The 16,448-nt window shown below is 38.9% G+C and overlaps 1 protein-coding gene across 1 annotated transcript; it reads right to left on the bottom strand.

Annotated features, from left to right (window-relative positions):
* Nucleotides 1-13,611: 13,611 nt before the first annotated feature.
* On the bottom strand, nucleotides 13,612-14,565 carry LOC105873308 (olfactory receptor-like protein OLF3). The gene has a single exon (XM_012768128.3). It carries the CDS (start codon nucleotides 14,563-14,565, stop codon nucleotides 13,612-13,614), a length of 954 nt encoding a protein of 317 aa, XP_012623582.3.
* Between the last annotated feature and the right edge of the window lie 1,883 nt (nucleotides 14,566-16,448).

Genomic DNA, 16,448 nt, shown 5'->3' with positions numbered 1-16,448 from the left:
TAAAAAACGTGGGGACTACTAATCTGCAGAAAGAGTCAGAAAAAATAGAAGTTGTTGAATAATCATAAGATTAATTTTCTAAGAATACATAGGTACACGACCTTCAAGTGCTAGCCTTTGTCTCATTAGAAACCAAGATGAGAACTGTGACCCCAACATGCATTATACACGCTTAGGTTCAGAGAGACAGGCCAATGCCTTGATAAGGACATGACGCGTCACAGGCAGGTCAGTTAAAGCCTAGAGAAAATGTAGTGCAAATTTAGGAGTTCTGCATTTTTACCAACTTACCTTGATTCCAGAACAAGAAGAGTACAGTAGTTGACAACGGCCAAAAAATGATAAAGAATGAAGACAGGATTGGAAAGTTTAAAAACTACCCCAAATATGCCAACTAGACCCACCTTGATGAAATGTATAAATCAATTAGAAAAGGAGACATTGGGAAGAGATAAGGGTCTTGTTGAAAGACCTAGGATCAGGGAAGCTCACTTGGAAAACTGAATTTATTTAGCAGGTTCGTGATTGTTGTTTAGTGATAGGCTTTCATATGTAAAACCGGTTAATATTAAATAACTCACAAGTCCTTTTAAGTTCAAACATAGATAACTTACAGGAAAGTACTTTGCATACAATTATTGGTAGTACTACCATGGTGTTACGGGTATTAGTAGTAAAATGATCTCTGCCCTGGGGTACATAAAGTAACAAATGTGATTTCCCCTCACATCCCCTCCACAAAAATCAAACAGCAACATTTAATAGATCTGAGTGGTTAGATGTTTGAGGATCCTTTGGTCTTTTTGACAGGCTTTGGTCTTTTGGGCCATTAGTGGGATGGGGGAGGGCATCACAATGGTATCTTATTCTTTGTATGTTTCTCTTTTCAATTTGATGCTGTTAAGACTCTTTCTTTGGATATGGGATAATAAGGAAACAAAAAAAATATGGATAGTGTATCTATACTTTATAGATACAAGGGATGAAGGAAAAGCAGATGTTTAAGGACCCTTCTTCATTGTCCAAGACAGAAAAGAAGATGTGAGAGTTCATATAGATGTACTTAGAATAGAGATTCCTTTATGTTACCTTTTGCTCAGCAAGTGCTATTCTCGTAAAACCGGACTCCTTATCCCACGCCTGCCTGTTCCCCAGCTTCCCTTGTACTGCAGGGCACAGCACACGGGAGAGTAGGTGAGAAAGGAGGCAGGAGGGACCAAGGGACTGAGGTCAGACTAGGCGTCTCTGAGCTGAAAGACTGTCAACACTCCAACTCTCTCATCTGATAAAGGACAGAACACAGACTTCCAGAAATGCCCATCTCCTCAGGCTTGAGACAGACATACACGCTCTTTCTAAACACGCCCCTAACGTCTTCCTTACAACCTGCTCTCCCTCCAGCACTTCCTCCTCTCCTGCTCTGTCCTGCTCCACCTCCGCCCCTCAGGGAGCTTCTCTACAATCATAGTCAGCCTAAGAAGACATCTGCCTCAAAAAACACACTCAAATTTAAATTCCAAAACCTCAACAAAATGTTTTATTTAAAAAAAAACATGTCAACTATTGTTGAATAGACAGCAGATCTGCATCTGATTTAGATGTTTTTTTTCCATTAATTTGGCAAACATCTATGAAGTGCCATGTTTGCTAGATGCTGGGATTTCAGGGTAAGTATTACCCTTCCCTGTGCTCATAGAGCTGCCCCACGCATGGGCAGAGAAAAGACACAGGGAGGTTGTTACAAGTCGTTTGCCTCTCTGCTGCACTGGGCCAGCCGCCTGGGGACCGTGTAAGCCCACAACTCCCTCACCCACCCCACACATCTCTCCACTACAGCCCTTGCTCATCAGAAATGAGCGACAGTGTCACATCCTAGGAAAAGCATCAGCTTCAGAGCCAAACAGCTCCTGCTGTGAATCCACATCTGTTCTGCTTCCTGAGAGCTGGAGCAAGCTGCTTAGTCTCTCTGAGCCTCATATTTTTCATCTGCAAAATGGCATAATAGTGGCCAATTGAAAAGGTTCTTGGTAAAATTAAAGGAGTTGAAGGACTTGTTTGTTCAGGTGCCCGCTATTAAGTGATGATAGTTTGTCTTGACTCATGCTCTCTCTCTCTTTCAGGAAATTATTCCTTTGCTTAGTCCTCCTCTCTACTGTCCTCAGGTTTCTTTTGATCCTGCCTGGCTCCTTCTCCCTCGTTATAAAAGAAAATATACAAGGAGAGGAATCTTAGCATGTATTTACCATTCTAAATTTCCCTTCATTTCACATCTCAAATGATTGGTGTTCATTTTCTCTTCATTTCCTAATAGTCATCCCTTAGCCCATGGAAATTTCCACTCTCACTAATCTATGGAAGTTGAAAATGTAAAGGTTACTGATAACCTGCTATCTTCAATGCCAGAGATTTTTATTCTATTTGCACTCTCTACTTAGCTTTTAACAATGTTATTTATATATTTATTCCTTCACATTCTGAACCCTGTCATATGCTTCTGCCCTGATTTTCCTCCATTCCAATGTTCCTTGTCTGCATTCTTAGATAAATTCCCTAAATGCTCCTGCTCCATTGCTGGGAGCATTTTCTAAGATTCTGTGCTTGAAACTTGTGCTCTTCTTTCTACAGTTTTTCTGGAAAGGCTTGTTATTTCTAACTGTAATAAATTATTATCAACTCTATATGGCTCACTCTCAATTTTACATTTATCTCATAGCCTTCTCTCCAAAGCTCCAGATGCATTCTGCAAAAGCTTAACAAATGTTTCCTAAATATCTCACCAATGACTACACTCCTCCCTTCACAGACAGAATTCCCTCCTGACTTCTTTATTTCTACCAACACAGTTAGGTTTCTCCCACTCTACCAATGAATCATGTTTGATTTTTTGCTCCTCCTCACCACTCCCCACAGAATAAATCCTTTTCCTTTATTTCTTCTATTGCTTATCTCATAGTTTCCTCTTAGTCTTTGTTCACACTTACCCCTCCCCCCATCATTCTCATCTTACAGAGTATAAGACCTTCTTGAAAATTTCTCTGATATAGTCTCCAACCACTCCAAGCATCCCACTCTACCTCCAAATTAATCCTGCAAAGTACAAATTTATTATACTGTTTTTCTGCATAAACAGATCTATAATGTCTACATGTTTATAAAATTAAGTTTATCCTGGGTAGAGAAGTTTCCATACAATCCATCATCCAGTCCTGTCCTATTTATAACTTTTATTTTATTAATTGTACCATCTATCATCATGCTGTGTGCTTTATAGTAAAGTAGTTTAGTAAAATAGGCTGCTAACACTTAAATACTTTTCATTGATATATTAACTGGTTACTTTTAACACATTATTGTTGCTATTTATTTCCAAGGCGATTGCCTTGGTTTCAAAAAATTAACATTTAAATAATCTGTTTTCCTACACTCATACAGTCCCTCTAAGGAGTCATAGTAGATAAAGAAAAAAGAAATATGTGCATTTGAAAGCCAAATGAAGGAGGAAAAATGTGGTGACCAGATGATTTTACCAAGCCTGCAGTTAATAACATCTTCACATTGCTTTGAGCTCAGCTTCCAGCTAAATGGAACTGGATTTCTACTCTCGCTTCATCATGGGGAGTGGACTAGGGCCAGACAACGTGTTCACAATGCTTTGTATCCAGTTACTCCTATCACCAAGCAGAGATTGACTTTTTAAGCTCTAATTTGTAGTTCTATAACTCTCCCTACACCTGTGTTTCTTCATTGAAGTCAAATAACTAAGGGAAAAATGGGGGAATATTTTCTCCATTTTCCATTTTCCTATACAAATAAGACAACAAAAACATCTTAGCACAGGGTTAAGCATGAAGCACAAAACCCATGTTGAACAATGGACACAATTATGAGTCTGTCCTGTTTGGCTCTTCCTCGTATACAAGCGTGGCTTGTATTCTCTACTCAGTGTTTGTCCAACTTTATCTTTTTGCCAACACCCAGTGCTCCTTTAATAAGCAATAAAATCCTGTTTTACCTTCTTTGGGTCATATTATCCTCATACTAAACAAACCTCAAACCACTCCTTTTTATGTATGTTTTGAGTTTTCATTGTCTATTGAAAAATGAAGAACTCAGGCTGCATGCTCAGAGCATAGTGTTGAAGAATGACATGCCCCTGTGGTTCATCTCCTCAGCTTAAGATAGGAGAACCACAGGGGAGGCTCTTATTCATGCCTGTGTTTTATGAATGAGAGTGAAGTTAGGGTAATTCCTGTGGCTATGATGAATTGAACACAATATATGATATGATTTGAAACATATAATTGAAATATTCCATAAAAATTATCACCTTAAGGCCCTGCCTACTACTAGTGCCTGAAATTTATTATGGTTAGGTTAAGCATTGTTTTTTAGTGAAATGTTTAAAAATGAAATAACACTAAATAAAAGGTTTTTAATATGAAATACCTAAAGTTATTGTAAAATAGTATATCAACTTACACTGATCTTTCACAATATGTCATATACAAGTAGAAAACAGGAGCTTGAGATGTGAATGATGCTGACATTGCAACAAAAGTCAGAGTTGAGGTATTGACAGAAACACACAAGTTACTCAGTTAAAATTTTACCTTTTGGGGGCCCTAGTTAAAAGTACCTCCATGTGCCTTCTCCCTTTATTCAGTAACTATCAGTTACAGCAAATATCAGAACTGAAATGTTCTTCTCTCTATGACAAAGAAATAAAAGCAAAAAATATGTTTTCCATTTCCTCACACAACTCTTTTTATATGACACAACACACCTAATTTAATACTTAAATTTCAATCAAACTTTTTTCAAAAAGCAATCTATTTCTTAATTCTATGGAAACTTTTTATATGTTATTATAAAATTTAGTCTAAATTACAAGAAATTAAATGTTATTTTGGACCTATTCTACCTTTGATTAATTCACCCACTATTCTTTTTCCTATTGTCTCAATATACTGAAAATATATGTCACCTGAAAACAAAGATGAGAAGTGAGATATTCATATAACCATGCTGGCTTGACATTAAAACTGGAGTAAGCTTGATCAGGATGGGGCAGATAAAATTTGCTTTGGACAGTCCTGCTCCCCTTTCTCTGAGTCCATCTTCTAATGCTTCATCTATGAGCCAAATAGCTTCACGCCATTCTCTACAACTCTGTACATCAAGACCTATCTTCCAGTACACATAGTCCCCGCTCTGAAATGAACCTTCCCTCTCCCCATCTTAAAGGAATATCAAGGAAATCAGAATCTTAAATCAAATTCAACACATTTCTAACGGTTAATTCTCAGGCATTAATTTTTGTTAATATTTTTGTAAATGTCTGATATTTTGGAATCATGGAATCCAGTATCTCCCAACTAGTCTGTTATAATTTTCTTAAACTCTGAATGGTTTATGTCCCAGATGGTGGTCCCATCCATGCACAATACCCCACAGCTCTGCAGAGTGCCCAAGAAGAAAGGGCATAACCCCAAGTAACAGTATGACTTCTCACATAAAGTCCCCTTTCAGTCTTTTACCCCATCCTCCCCAGGTTCCTGCTATAATAGAAATAATGAGCCTGTGAACAAACTGGCTCACCTGTGGGCAGGTGTCCATCAAGAAAAAGATGAGAATGAATACCTACAGGCAAAACCAACCAGACATTGACAGAAGTTTTCACCACGTTGGTGCTACACAGACAGAATCACTGCTTGTGTTGTTTTGGAAATGCTACTATTCAGATGCTACTATTCACATTTTTTATCATTTTTAATTGCACTTAGATTTCATTGTAACTCTATAGATCAACACTCGCTCAAAAATACTAGATCTACTTTTGCAAGAAAGGAAGTATCCACGGCTTGACACTTAGTTTCCTTTTCCATTTGTAACAGTCAGTGCCACATTTTGTTATCCTACCCCACCCAATGAGTATATTATACATTTAAAACTAATCATTTTTCACTTCTGTTGGCTGGCTGTTTCAATACATTATGTTCCCTCTTTCCCTCCACATTAGAAAGAGTGAAATACTGATTTTCAAAGACTCAGGAGGTAAGCACTATAAGAAGATTCCTCAATGTCTCATTCTCCAGAAATATTTCAGAGTAATAATCCTTTCCACCATTCTTGTCGATTAAGAGAGGGTATGGTTGGACAAAACATTGGATAAGCCCTGAAAATACAATCTCAAACACAGTGAAGATTATGGTGAGCCCATTACCCATATTTTAAAGATAATGCCCTATATCATTACATAGATGATGCCCTATGTCTATGGTATACAAGACCAAAAGCTTTCATCCTAGGAAAATTTGTTTATGCATCATCTTTTGTAACACTCCTTAAGTTTTAATCATATTTGGCCTCCTGATTGGATTCCTCTACAATCTCCACTGAGACAAAAGAGAGTCCCAAATACATAAGCAGGGCACATGCAGATAATACACATGACATACGGATAGTTTTCTTTCATGCTGGTCAAATAACCCAGAAGCATACCTCTATACAGTTGAGCTGTCAATAAAATGTCACTTTCATTTAGAGAAGGATTCATCTGACCTGTGGCTGCACACTTGGCTCCTATATACACAGAATACATCCAACATGGTCAGGAGGTTTTTCATCATCCTAACATTTGGGAGCAGAATTCCAGTGCCACTGGATGAGCAACATCCAAACAACAGTTTCATATCTTGAGAGAATGATTGGTTTTTCTTCTTAGGGGTCTTGTTATTTACTTCCTGTTTTGATTTGGTTGCCTGGCTTTTCACATAATCTGAATCCAGTTATTGGAACCCAGTTTCTTAAACATGTGCAATCCTGAAACTCACCTTTGGTCACCTTTATCATGATTTCATTGTGTAAGTCTTCCTCATCTTCCTCATATCTTTTGTCCCCCATATTGGAGACTAGGGTATCCTTTTCAGTACAGTTCCCTCACTCTAGCAAGTTTCCAGAGTGCAATACCTACAGCCCCATTCAAGAGGAACCAATCTGAAATGATTCAGGAGACCTCACTTCTACTCCCAGATTACATTCTGAGAGTTTTTTTTGCCTTTAAATGATCCATTTAATCATCTTACATTTCATTTTTTCCATTGAAAAGAAAATCAAAATACTGTGTATACATACTCTTAGTGAAATCATTGAAATGAGAGATTTTAAAGCAAGTGACAAGTTATCTTTTCTGGAGAGGTGATACACTCCTAGTACATGTTCATGAATATCAATGCCTAATGAAATATTTTATTAATGTAGGCTTCTCTCCTAAGTGTCTTCCCCCAAAATGATGCAGAATTCATCCATGATTTCACTAATATTTAATTAATAATCATTCTCTGTTTCATGCTTTCTCTTTCTCTCTGCCAGTACTAAAGTCTAGAATTGACAAACTTGTACATGGAAGATGTACCTAAGCCTCCAGCTTCTGAAAAGCAGAATTATTTCACTACACTTTCTGTGATAATTAGAGTGAGAAGATTTTACCATTCGTGGTCCATATTTCTGATCTAAAGTCCCTAACCTAACCAATCATATCATCACTGCCCCTTTGTAAACCTCTGCTTACACCCACCCTCTGTTGACACCTCCCTTAAGAGTTCTCAAAGTATTAACCAGTGCCTGATAAAATGGACTTTGCCTCAGTCTAGGATTAAGTTCTTTTCTAAACAGCACTCCCCTGCAACAAAGTGGTGGACTACAGAGATTAGGTGTCCCAGGGACTCATTTACATTTGAGGGAACTAGGGAGGTAGTTCACAGGGGCTCCCAAATTGGCTCAAACACACAGAACTAATGATGTGTGGTGGTGGCTGCACTGGCAACAGGGGGCTGACAGATCCCCCCAGGAGCTTCATGCATTAGAGTGTTGTTGTCACCACTCCCAATTCTCAAGGGCAGGACCTCCATGCCGCCCTTATTACCTATTTATTTTTTTTATTTATTTTTTTATTTTTTTTTACTTTTACCTACCAACAGCAAGTCGAAGCTTATTACCTATTTAGAGGCCTGTTCTTCTTACCCCCTTTTTCCCTCCAAAACTCCACTGAAGCCTTGAGTCATTCTAAAAAAATCAGAGAAGCAAACTTTCTGAGGTTTTAGGATGTTCTCCTATGACACTTTCCGAGAGTTGAGAGATAGGAGGATAAGTTCCTAAACAATAGATTGCTTAAAGAGATTTAAGACTCTAAATAAGATGTACAAAAAGAGAATCTTGTGATCTATAGGGAAACAAAAAGAGAAAGAAAGGTTATCCAAAATAACATGATAGTGTTAACTTTATATACCTCTTCAAATTTTTAATATGTATAAAGAGATTCAATATGATTTTGAGAGCATCCAAGCATAGGACCATTCTCTGATGTATTCTTTATCCATCATACACTTTTCAGTGAATCATTTATCCATTTATTTACTCATCTACCAAGTCAAAATACCAGTAATTCCTCAGCACCACCATCTACCTATCCCCTTCATTTATGAAGATCACTTCTTAGGTGTCTATCTAGAAATTGAATGAGTTCCTTTGAGAAGCATTCATAAAACACACTAATATTTACAATCAATTTGCAGCCCTTGTATTGCAAAAAAGAGCATAAATATAACAAATTACTTTCTCCCACAAATTATGCATATAAATTACAGTAAGATACTTCCAGCAAAGTGGTTTTTTGGTTTACAATTCCCTGGCCTAAAAAGCATTATTTGCCATTGTCACAGTTTACTTAGTTGAAAATTAACCCACATTTTCCCATTTATACTTTGTCTGCTAAAATAGACCTTAAAAAGTAATTGAAAATGTATGATTCTGAGGGTGGATGTTGATCACAGGGAAGACTGTATGTGGTAGGGATGGGAACAAGGAGTATATTTCTGTACTTTCTGTTCAATTTTCTGTGAATGTAAAAATGCCCTAAAAATAAAATCTACTTAAAAGGAAAAAAAAGTAATTGAGCTTATTCTAGCTTCCACTTAGGTGGTAGAAAGCCAGAAAGAGCATTGCTTTTGTCTTCAAAGAAAAGAAGGTTTGATAATCTACAAACCCATAACTATTCTTGAATTGGTAAGAGAGCTGAGGTTCCAGAGAAACTAAATAGTATGAAATCTTAGGAAACATAGGTATCTCCAGAGAGCGATGTGAGCTCTGCCTTACCTAGGCCAGTGCATGAGAGGAAACCGGGGCAAGCATAGGAGCTAGTAAGAACTGCTTTACCAAACTGCTGAAGGCTGAGTGTGAGGTACTATGAGTATAGAATGTCTAAGAGCCACAAAATAAATGAGGAGTTTGCATTTATTCTCAAGATTGTCTCCCCAGACTTAGAATAGTCCTCACAGGAATGTTTGGGAGAACACGGAAAACCAGAGGAAGCCCCCTTCATGACGCAGGTGGAGGTGCAGGTGCATCAGCTGCTGTAGGAAGGCAGAAGATGCCCCCCGCCCTACCAAAACTTCAAACCAAAATTCAAAGCTAGCAGAAGACAAGACATCCCACCGTAATCACAGGAGTTCTTGTAAGAGCAGGATATGAGGATCAGGGTCAGAAGACAGAGATGTGGTGATGGAAACAAAGGTCAGAGTTATCGAGAGATTTGCTGTGATGTTGGCCTTAAGATGGAAGGGCCCCGAGCTAAGGAATGGAGGACACCTCAGGGAGCAGGGAAGCAGGAAGATAGATTCTTCCCTAGACCTCCAGAAAGACCCTTGTCAACACCTTGCTTTTTCCCCAGTGAAACCCATTTTAGACCTTGAACTCCATTACTATAAGATAATAATTTCGTATTGTTTTGAGTCACAAAGTTTGTGGTACTTTCTTACAGCAGAAATTGGAAACTGAAGTAGGCTCCCATTCAGCAAACACGGGACAATTTGAAGATCAATAAGGACAATCACTGAAGCCGATTAAGACATATCAAATAAATCTATATCAATGAGATCATAATGATAATAAAAATGACCTCTTATGTTATATTAAAAAATGGCAATGCAAAGAGAAATAATCAAAAATGTATTCTGCCTCTCCCATACCAACTATAGCTAAGGAAGATAGATGAAGGTGAGGGAGAATTTCTATTCATAACTGTATTCCAGACGATGAAGAGAAAGGGATCATAGACTCTCAACATCTTGCAACCCCTAATAAATTAATGGAATTAGGTCAGTAGTCCTCTGTCAGGAGCAATTTTGGCACTGCCTCGTGGGAAGGGGATTGCTATTGCTCCTTAGGAGGTAGATATCAGGTATGTTGCTAAATATCCTACAATGCATAGGAAAAAGAATTATTCATCCCAAAATGTCAATGTCAATAGACATTTGTCACTCTTGAGAAATCCTGATCTAGCCAATATAATAATTATAATAATCCCTAGGGGGAGAGAAAGCATTTTTTATCTCTTGCTAGTAGTACATGCAAACATCTATGAAATGCTATTGCCAGAGAAAAATAAACTTAAATCTGATCAAGCCTATAGAGCTAATAGAGATAAAGTGGTGAAAGAACATGTAAAATTATAATCCAGGGATGTCATTTAAAAATCCAGACTGCACAGGAAATCCAACCACAGCAAAAAATGCAGTTTTATTAAAAACAAAAATTCCAATGGTTAAAAAAGGGGTATTGAAGGTGAACCTATAGATTCAAACAATCTTTAGAGATGTAGCAGACAATTGTAATGTATGGGTCTTATTTAGATTCTTATTTGAACAAACTAATTTTTATGCATATTAACAGTAAGCTTTTTGTAAAGGTAAACCTTCAGTGATGTTTTTATGTTATTAACTACTGAATAAGATTTTATTTTCAAATACTTTTCAGTGTCTAACTTTTAGAAACTTTATATTTATGGTTAAATGAACAATAAAGTATAGAATATCTTCTTATTTTTCCCCTTTATCAACAGTATGTTCTTCCCTTCTATTGGGAATGTCTTTCACACAAAGCTATGAATTAGAAATGTGTGCAGCATTCTAAATGATCAGCACTTCTGGATCAAGGTGATCCGACTAATTTAATTTTTGGAGAATTTAATTTACTGAGAAAATCGAACCCTGAAAAAAGGCCTATAAAATGAAAAAAAGATAAAAATAGAAATTTAATAGATGTAATATGAGGCTATAATAGTCTATTTCTACATACCTAATGCCCACTCTCAGTATTTCTGCTTCCTGGGAATGAAGATTGAGATAATCTCTGAGGTAAAGAATGCAAACATGCTAAGATACTGTTTGTGGGTAAAGGATCACGATATGGTTGATGGAGAAATGTCACAAACACTGTGGCCACATGACTAGTCACAGAAATGAGGATATAGCATCTTCACATATTTTCCTCCTTTTGTATCATGTGTATATTTGTGTTTTTAACTAACTTTATTCTTATCTTTTTCATACCATTTTACATAGGTGTGTTCATGGTGGTAAATTTCCAATTTAGTACAAAATTTACAGAATATTCAGACAGGATTATAACATTTTAGAAGAGGAATGAGATTCATCTGGAAATTCCAATCTGAGAGATGAAGTGTTTTATCTAAAATCTCTTTTAAACAACATGACTTTACTTTTCTCTTCCCCATTGCTCCTACCTTAACTCAGACCCTCCTAAAGCCCCAGCAGCATTATTGGAGCAGCCACCCAGCTGGTCTTCTTGCCTCTAATCTTTTCTTTTATTATGTCACACCACAGTGACATTTCAAAAATATTCATTTTTTCAAGTCATAATCCTACTAAAAAAATCTTTACTGACCCCCATTTCTATCAGGATAAAGTTAAAAGATAACTGCACATTCAATGCCCCCTAGATATTATGGTGTCTACCCACTTGCTTTATTTTTACCACTCCCTCACTCTGCCCTGACATTGAGCTTCAACATTTTTTGGACTCTCATGCTTGCCTCAATCTGTACAACTTTGTACAAGTTGTTCCTTGTATGGCTTTCTTGTCATTTGGACAAGATATTTCTGGTCTCAACCCAAAGGACTTTTCATAGGAAACCTTCTGCAATCATCTCCAACGAGATTACTCTCACTGTAACACTTACCACAATCCATTATAATTGCTTCATCATCTGTTATCCCTACTATGTGAGCATATTCTTGTCGGGACTGTATCAAGTTGACTATTGTGTCCCACAACCATTCATTGACACTGACACATAATAGACACTTCATTGGCAGTGCTCAAATTAACACCAATAGAAATTTAGTTCACTAGCATTAACATTTTGTGATGCCTCTCTATCTTGCAAAATTTAGAATTATGTTACTATTAAGATAAAATTCAAATGCAAAATGGGCTTTGTATTATATGAGTCATGAACTCTGTTTGAATCCTCAGGTCCTGTGATAATTGTGTTGACTAACACAAAAACTGCAAATCAACTGACTTAAAGAAGAGACAAAAGGAAGAAAGGACTTAAAATCCTTCAAGGGAGTGAGAAGACCAGCTATTATCATATTCTTTCACCTCTCTCCCCTCCATATCCCTTGTTCAGTTATTTCTTCCCTTTCTTTTGTATTGTTTAGGCTTTTCTTCAGAGGTGAGGTATACACTCAGACAAGCCCAAGCCACTAGATTCACAAAGGTTCGCTATGCCTGTGAGGAGGGACAAGAGAAGTCCTAGTGGGAGACTTGAGGCTAACATTTGCACAGCCGGGTAACCTCTCCAGGTGCCCCCAAATCCACAATACAATTGTCTTAGCTTTTACTGGCTTTGGCTGGAGTCTGTCCTTTCTTAGATTAATTAAGTCTTTGATATTTTATATATTATCTTGCAATTCATGGGCTAATTTTGTTTCTAAAGATTCAGAGAAAGAGTTTATGCAATTTTTCAGAAATTGGACAATTTTAACATTTTAAATGATACCCCTTATATGTGCAGTAAAATTCCTCTGAAACTGATTGAATATTGTCATGTAGTGTGTGAAACTTAACTTTCTCTGGCCAATATTTGTCTTCAGTACAAACAACCATTAATTGTAATACTATTCAGATAAAAACAAGTCCTTTAATTGATATTTCTCCAATGAATTACAACCAGCACTCAGAGAAAGACATTATGTCCATATTCAGTAGGCCTCTCGCAAAAACATCTTACTCAGCCTTGACAACAACGCTCTTCTTAGAGTGTTGACTCACACAATTATGCACATGGCTTCATACTACACATGATATTTTAAGTAGTCTTAAATGTTAAAATACATTTTGTTCCCAATAGAAACAGCAGACATCTTTTTTTAAAATGTGTATGCCTAAGAACCAGTGGTCCAGGTAAAATCCATAAATAGGTCAATGATTACAAACAATGTGACAAACCAAAACAGTAAGTAATATATTTTGTTCAATTATTGGCAGGCCATAAAATAGGAGATTAAGTAAGTGTGGGAAGTTCATTTATAGCAGTGTTTAGCGTCATTGAACATGCTGCTGTGACATACAAATACCCCCACATCCCATACCCTAACACCACCACTCAGCCTCCTACATAACGTCAGCTGCACACGGTATGCCATCTCATCCTTGGTTGCCAGGGCAATGTGGTTCATGCTTGTCACATCTGAGTTGGGTGGAGAACACTGAGGCAAAGCTCTTTCTCTCAGTGATGTTCATGAGTCATCAAGCTGCCAGTTTTGATGTTAACCCAGAGAATTTCCCTAATAGTTTCTGCCATGCCCCCTTCACCTCTTTATTTCTTAGACTGTAAATCATGGGATTCAGCATGGGTGTCAAAATGGCATAGAACAGAGAGATCAGCTTCTCCTGAAGGACAGAGGGACTGGAGCGGGGCTGGATGTAAGTGAAAATGGCCATGCCATAGCACAGGGCAACCACTGTGAGGTGAGAGGCACATGTGTGGAAGGCTTTCTTCCTTCCCTCTGTGGACTGGATCTTCAGGATGGTGGAGATAATCCGGATGTAGGACAAAAGAACCAGGCAGAAGGGTGTCATCAGAAGGACAATGCTAGAGACCATGATGGCGACCTCATTGGAGGAGGTGTCCACACAAGCCAGCCTGACCACAGCGAGGAGCTCACAGGATATGTGATCAATAAACTTGTTGGTGCACATGGGCAGCTGAAAGGTAATACCAGTCTGCATGAGAGAGTTGATGGAGCCACTGACCCAGGATGTGACGGCCAACCTAGTACACAGCCCTCCATGCATGACGGCCGAGTATCTCAGGGGGTCACACACAGCCACGTAGCGGTCATAGGCCATCACTGCCAGGAGAACAAACTCAATCCCGCCCAATGCCAGGGAGAAAAATAACTGGGCTGCACAGCTCAGGAGTGGGATGGCTTTATGTTCTGCAAGAAAATGCACCAGCATCTGAGGGACTATGCTTGTGGCATAGGAGGCATCAACAAGGGAGAGGTTGGTGAGAAAGAAATACATGGGAGTGTGGAGTCGGCTGTCCAGTCTGATCAGGAGAACAATGAGAAAGTTCCCCAGCACTGTCGCCAGGTACATGACCAAGAACAGGACAAAGAGGGCCACCTGAGTGTCCCAGTCACTGGACAGGCCAAGGAGAATAAATTCTTTCACCCATGTCTGGTTAACTGTTTCCATTAAGAAACGTGAGGACTATTAATCTGCAGAGAGAGTCAGGAAAACACAGAATCTAATGAATAACCATAAGGATAACTTTTTCGAATGCACACTGCATGCCAGCCAGCCTTAGGGAAACCTTTCAGACCACTTATTGACCAAGATGATAGCCCTGATCCCAATATGCAATATATCTACGTTGCCTCAGAGAGAGTCTATTGCAGTCAGGAGGCACAATGTGGTGTCAGGGAGGTCAGTTATTGCCTGGAGACAATGAAATGTAATTTTAGGAGTTCTACATTCTTACCAACTTACCTCAGATTCCAGGGCAAGGAGAGAATAGTGTGTGACAACGGCAGGTAAAATGATAAGCAATGAAGAAGAATGTGGTTGGGAAGTTCAAGAATTACCTTAAGGCCGGGCGCGGTGGCTCACGCCTGTAATCCTAGCTCTTGGGAGGCCGAGGCGGGCGGATTGCTCAAGGTCAGGAGTTCAAAACCAGCCTGAGCAAGAGCGAGACCCCGTCTCTACTATAAATAGAAAGAAATTAATTGGCCAACTGATATATATATATAAAAATTAGCCGGGCATGGTGGCGCATGCCTGTGGTCCCAGCTACTCGGGAGGCTGAGGCAGAAGGATTGCTCGAGCCCAGGAGTTTGAGGTTGCTGTGAGCTAGGCTGACGCCACGGCACTCACTCTAGCCTGGACAACAAAGCGAGACTCTGTCTCAAAAAAAAAAAAAAAAAAAAAGAATTACCTTAAATATGTCAACTAGAGCCATCCTGAAGAAATATGTAAATCTATTACAAATTTTATGTCTTTCTTCATATTTTTCATAATTTGCTCCTGTGGCTCTGACCTCCAAAGAAAGCAAATAAGAGTATGTGTGTACACTTAGACTTTCTAAATAAAAGGGAGAGAGAGAAAGCAGATTTTTAAGGCACAGAGGTATGAATTCACGCAGATGCACATTGGAATGGAGAATCTTTTCATGTTTTACTTTGCTCAGCAGGTGCTTCTTCAGTAAAACCAATATGTTATAGTGTCAGTTTTTAACATTAAACAGAAAGAGGTTGCATTTTAAAAACGTTTTTAGACCTGACTCCTTCTTATTCCATGTCTGCCAGTTCCCCAGCTTCCTTTGTACTGCCGCGCACAGCACACGGGAGAGTAGGTGAGAAAGGAGGCAGGAGGGACCGAGGGACTGAGGTCAGAAACAGAGGTTCTTCATCAGACTAGGGGTCTCTGAGCTGAAAGATCGTCAGTACTCCAACTCTCTCACCTGATAAAGGACAGAACACAGACTTCCAGAAATGCCCATCTCCTCAGGCTTCAGACAGACATACACGCTCTTTCTAAACACGCCCCTAACGTCCTCCTCACAACCTGCTCTCCCTCCAGCACTTCCTCCTCTCCTGCTCTGTCCTGCTCCACCTCCGCCCCTCAGGGAGCTTCTCTACAATCATAGTCAGCCTGACGAGACATCTGCCTCAAAAAACACACTCAAATTTAAATTCCAAAACCTCAACAAAATGTTTCATTTAAAAAACTTGTCAACTATTGTTGAATAGACAGCAGATCTGCATCTGATTTAGATGTTTTTTCCATTAATTTGGCAAACATCTATGAAGTGCCATGTTTGCTAGATGCTGGGATTTCAGGGTAAGTATTACCCTTCCCTGTGCTCATAGAGCTGCCCCACGCATGGGCAGAGAAAAGACACAGGGAGGTTGTTACAAGTCGTTTGACTCTCTGCTGCACTGGGCCAGGGGCCTGGGGGCCGTGTAAGCCCACAACTCCCTCACCCACCCCACACATCTCTCCACTACAGCCCTTGTCTCATCAGAAATGAGCGACAGTGTCACATCCTAGGAAAAACATCAGCTTCGGAGCCAAACAGC

Source organism: Microcebus murinus, chromosome 9 (assembly GCF_040939455.1).
Source record: "Microcebus murinus isolate Inina chromosome 9, M.murinus_Inina_mat1.0, whole genome shotgun sequence".
In the NCBI taxonomy this organism is placed as follows: Eukaryota; Metazoa; Chordata; class Mammalia; order Primates; family Cheirogaleidae; genus Microcebus; species Microcebus murinus.
The sequence above is the reverse complement of the archived record's forward strand: the minus strand, read 5'-3'. Positions and strand labels throughout refer to the sequence as shown.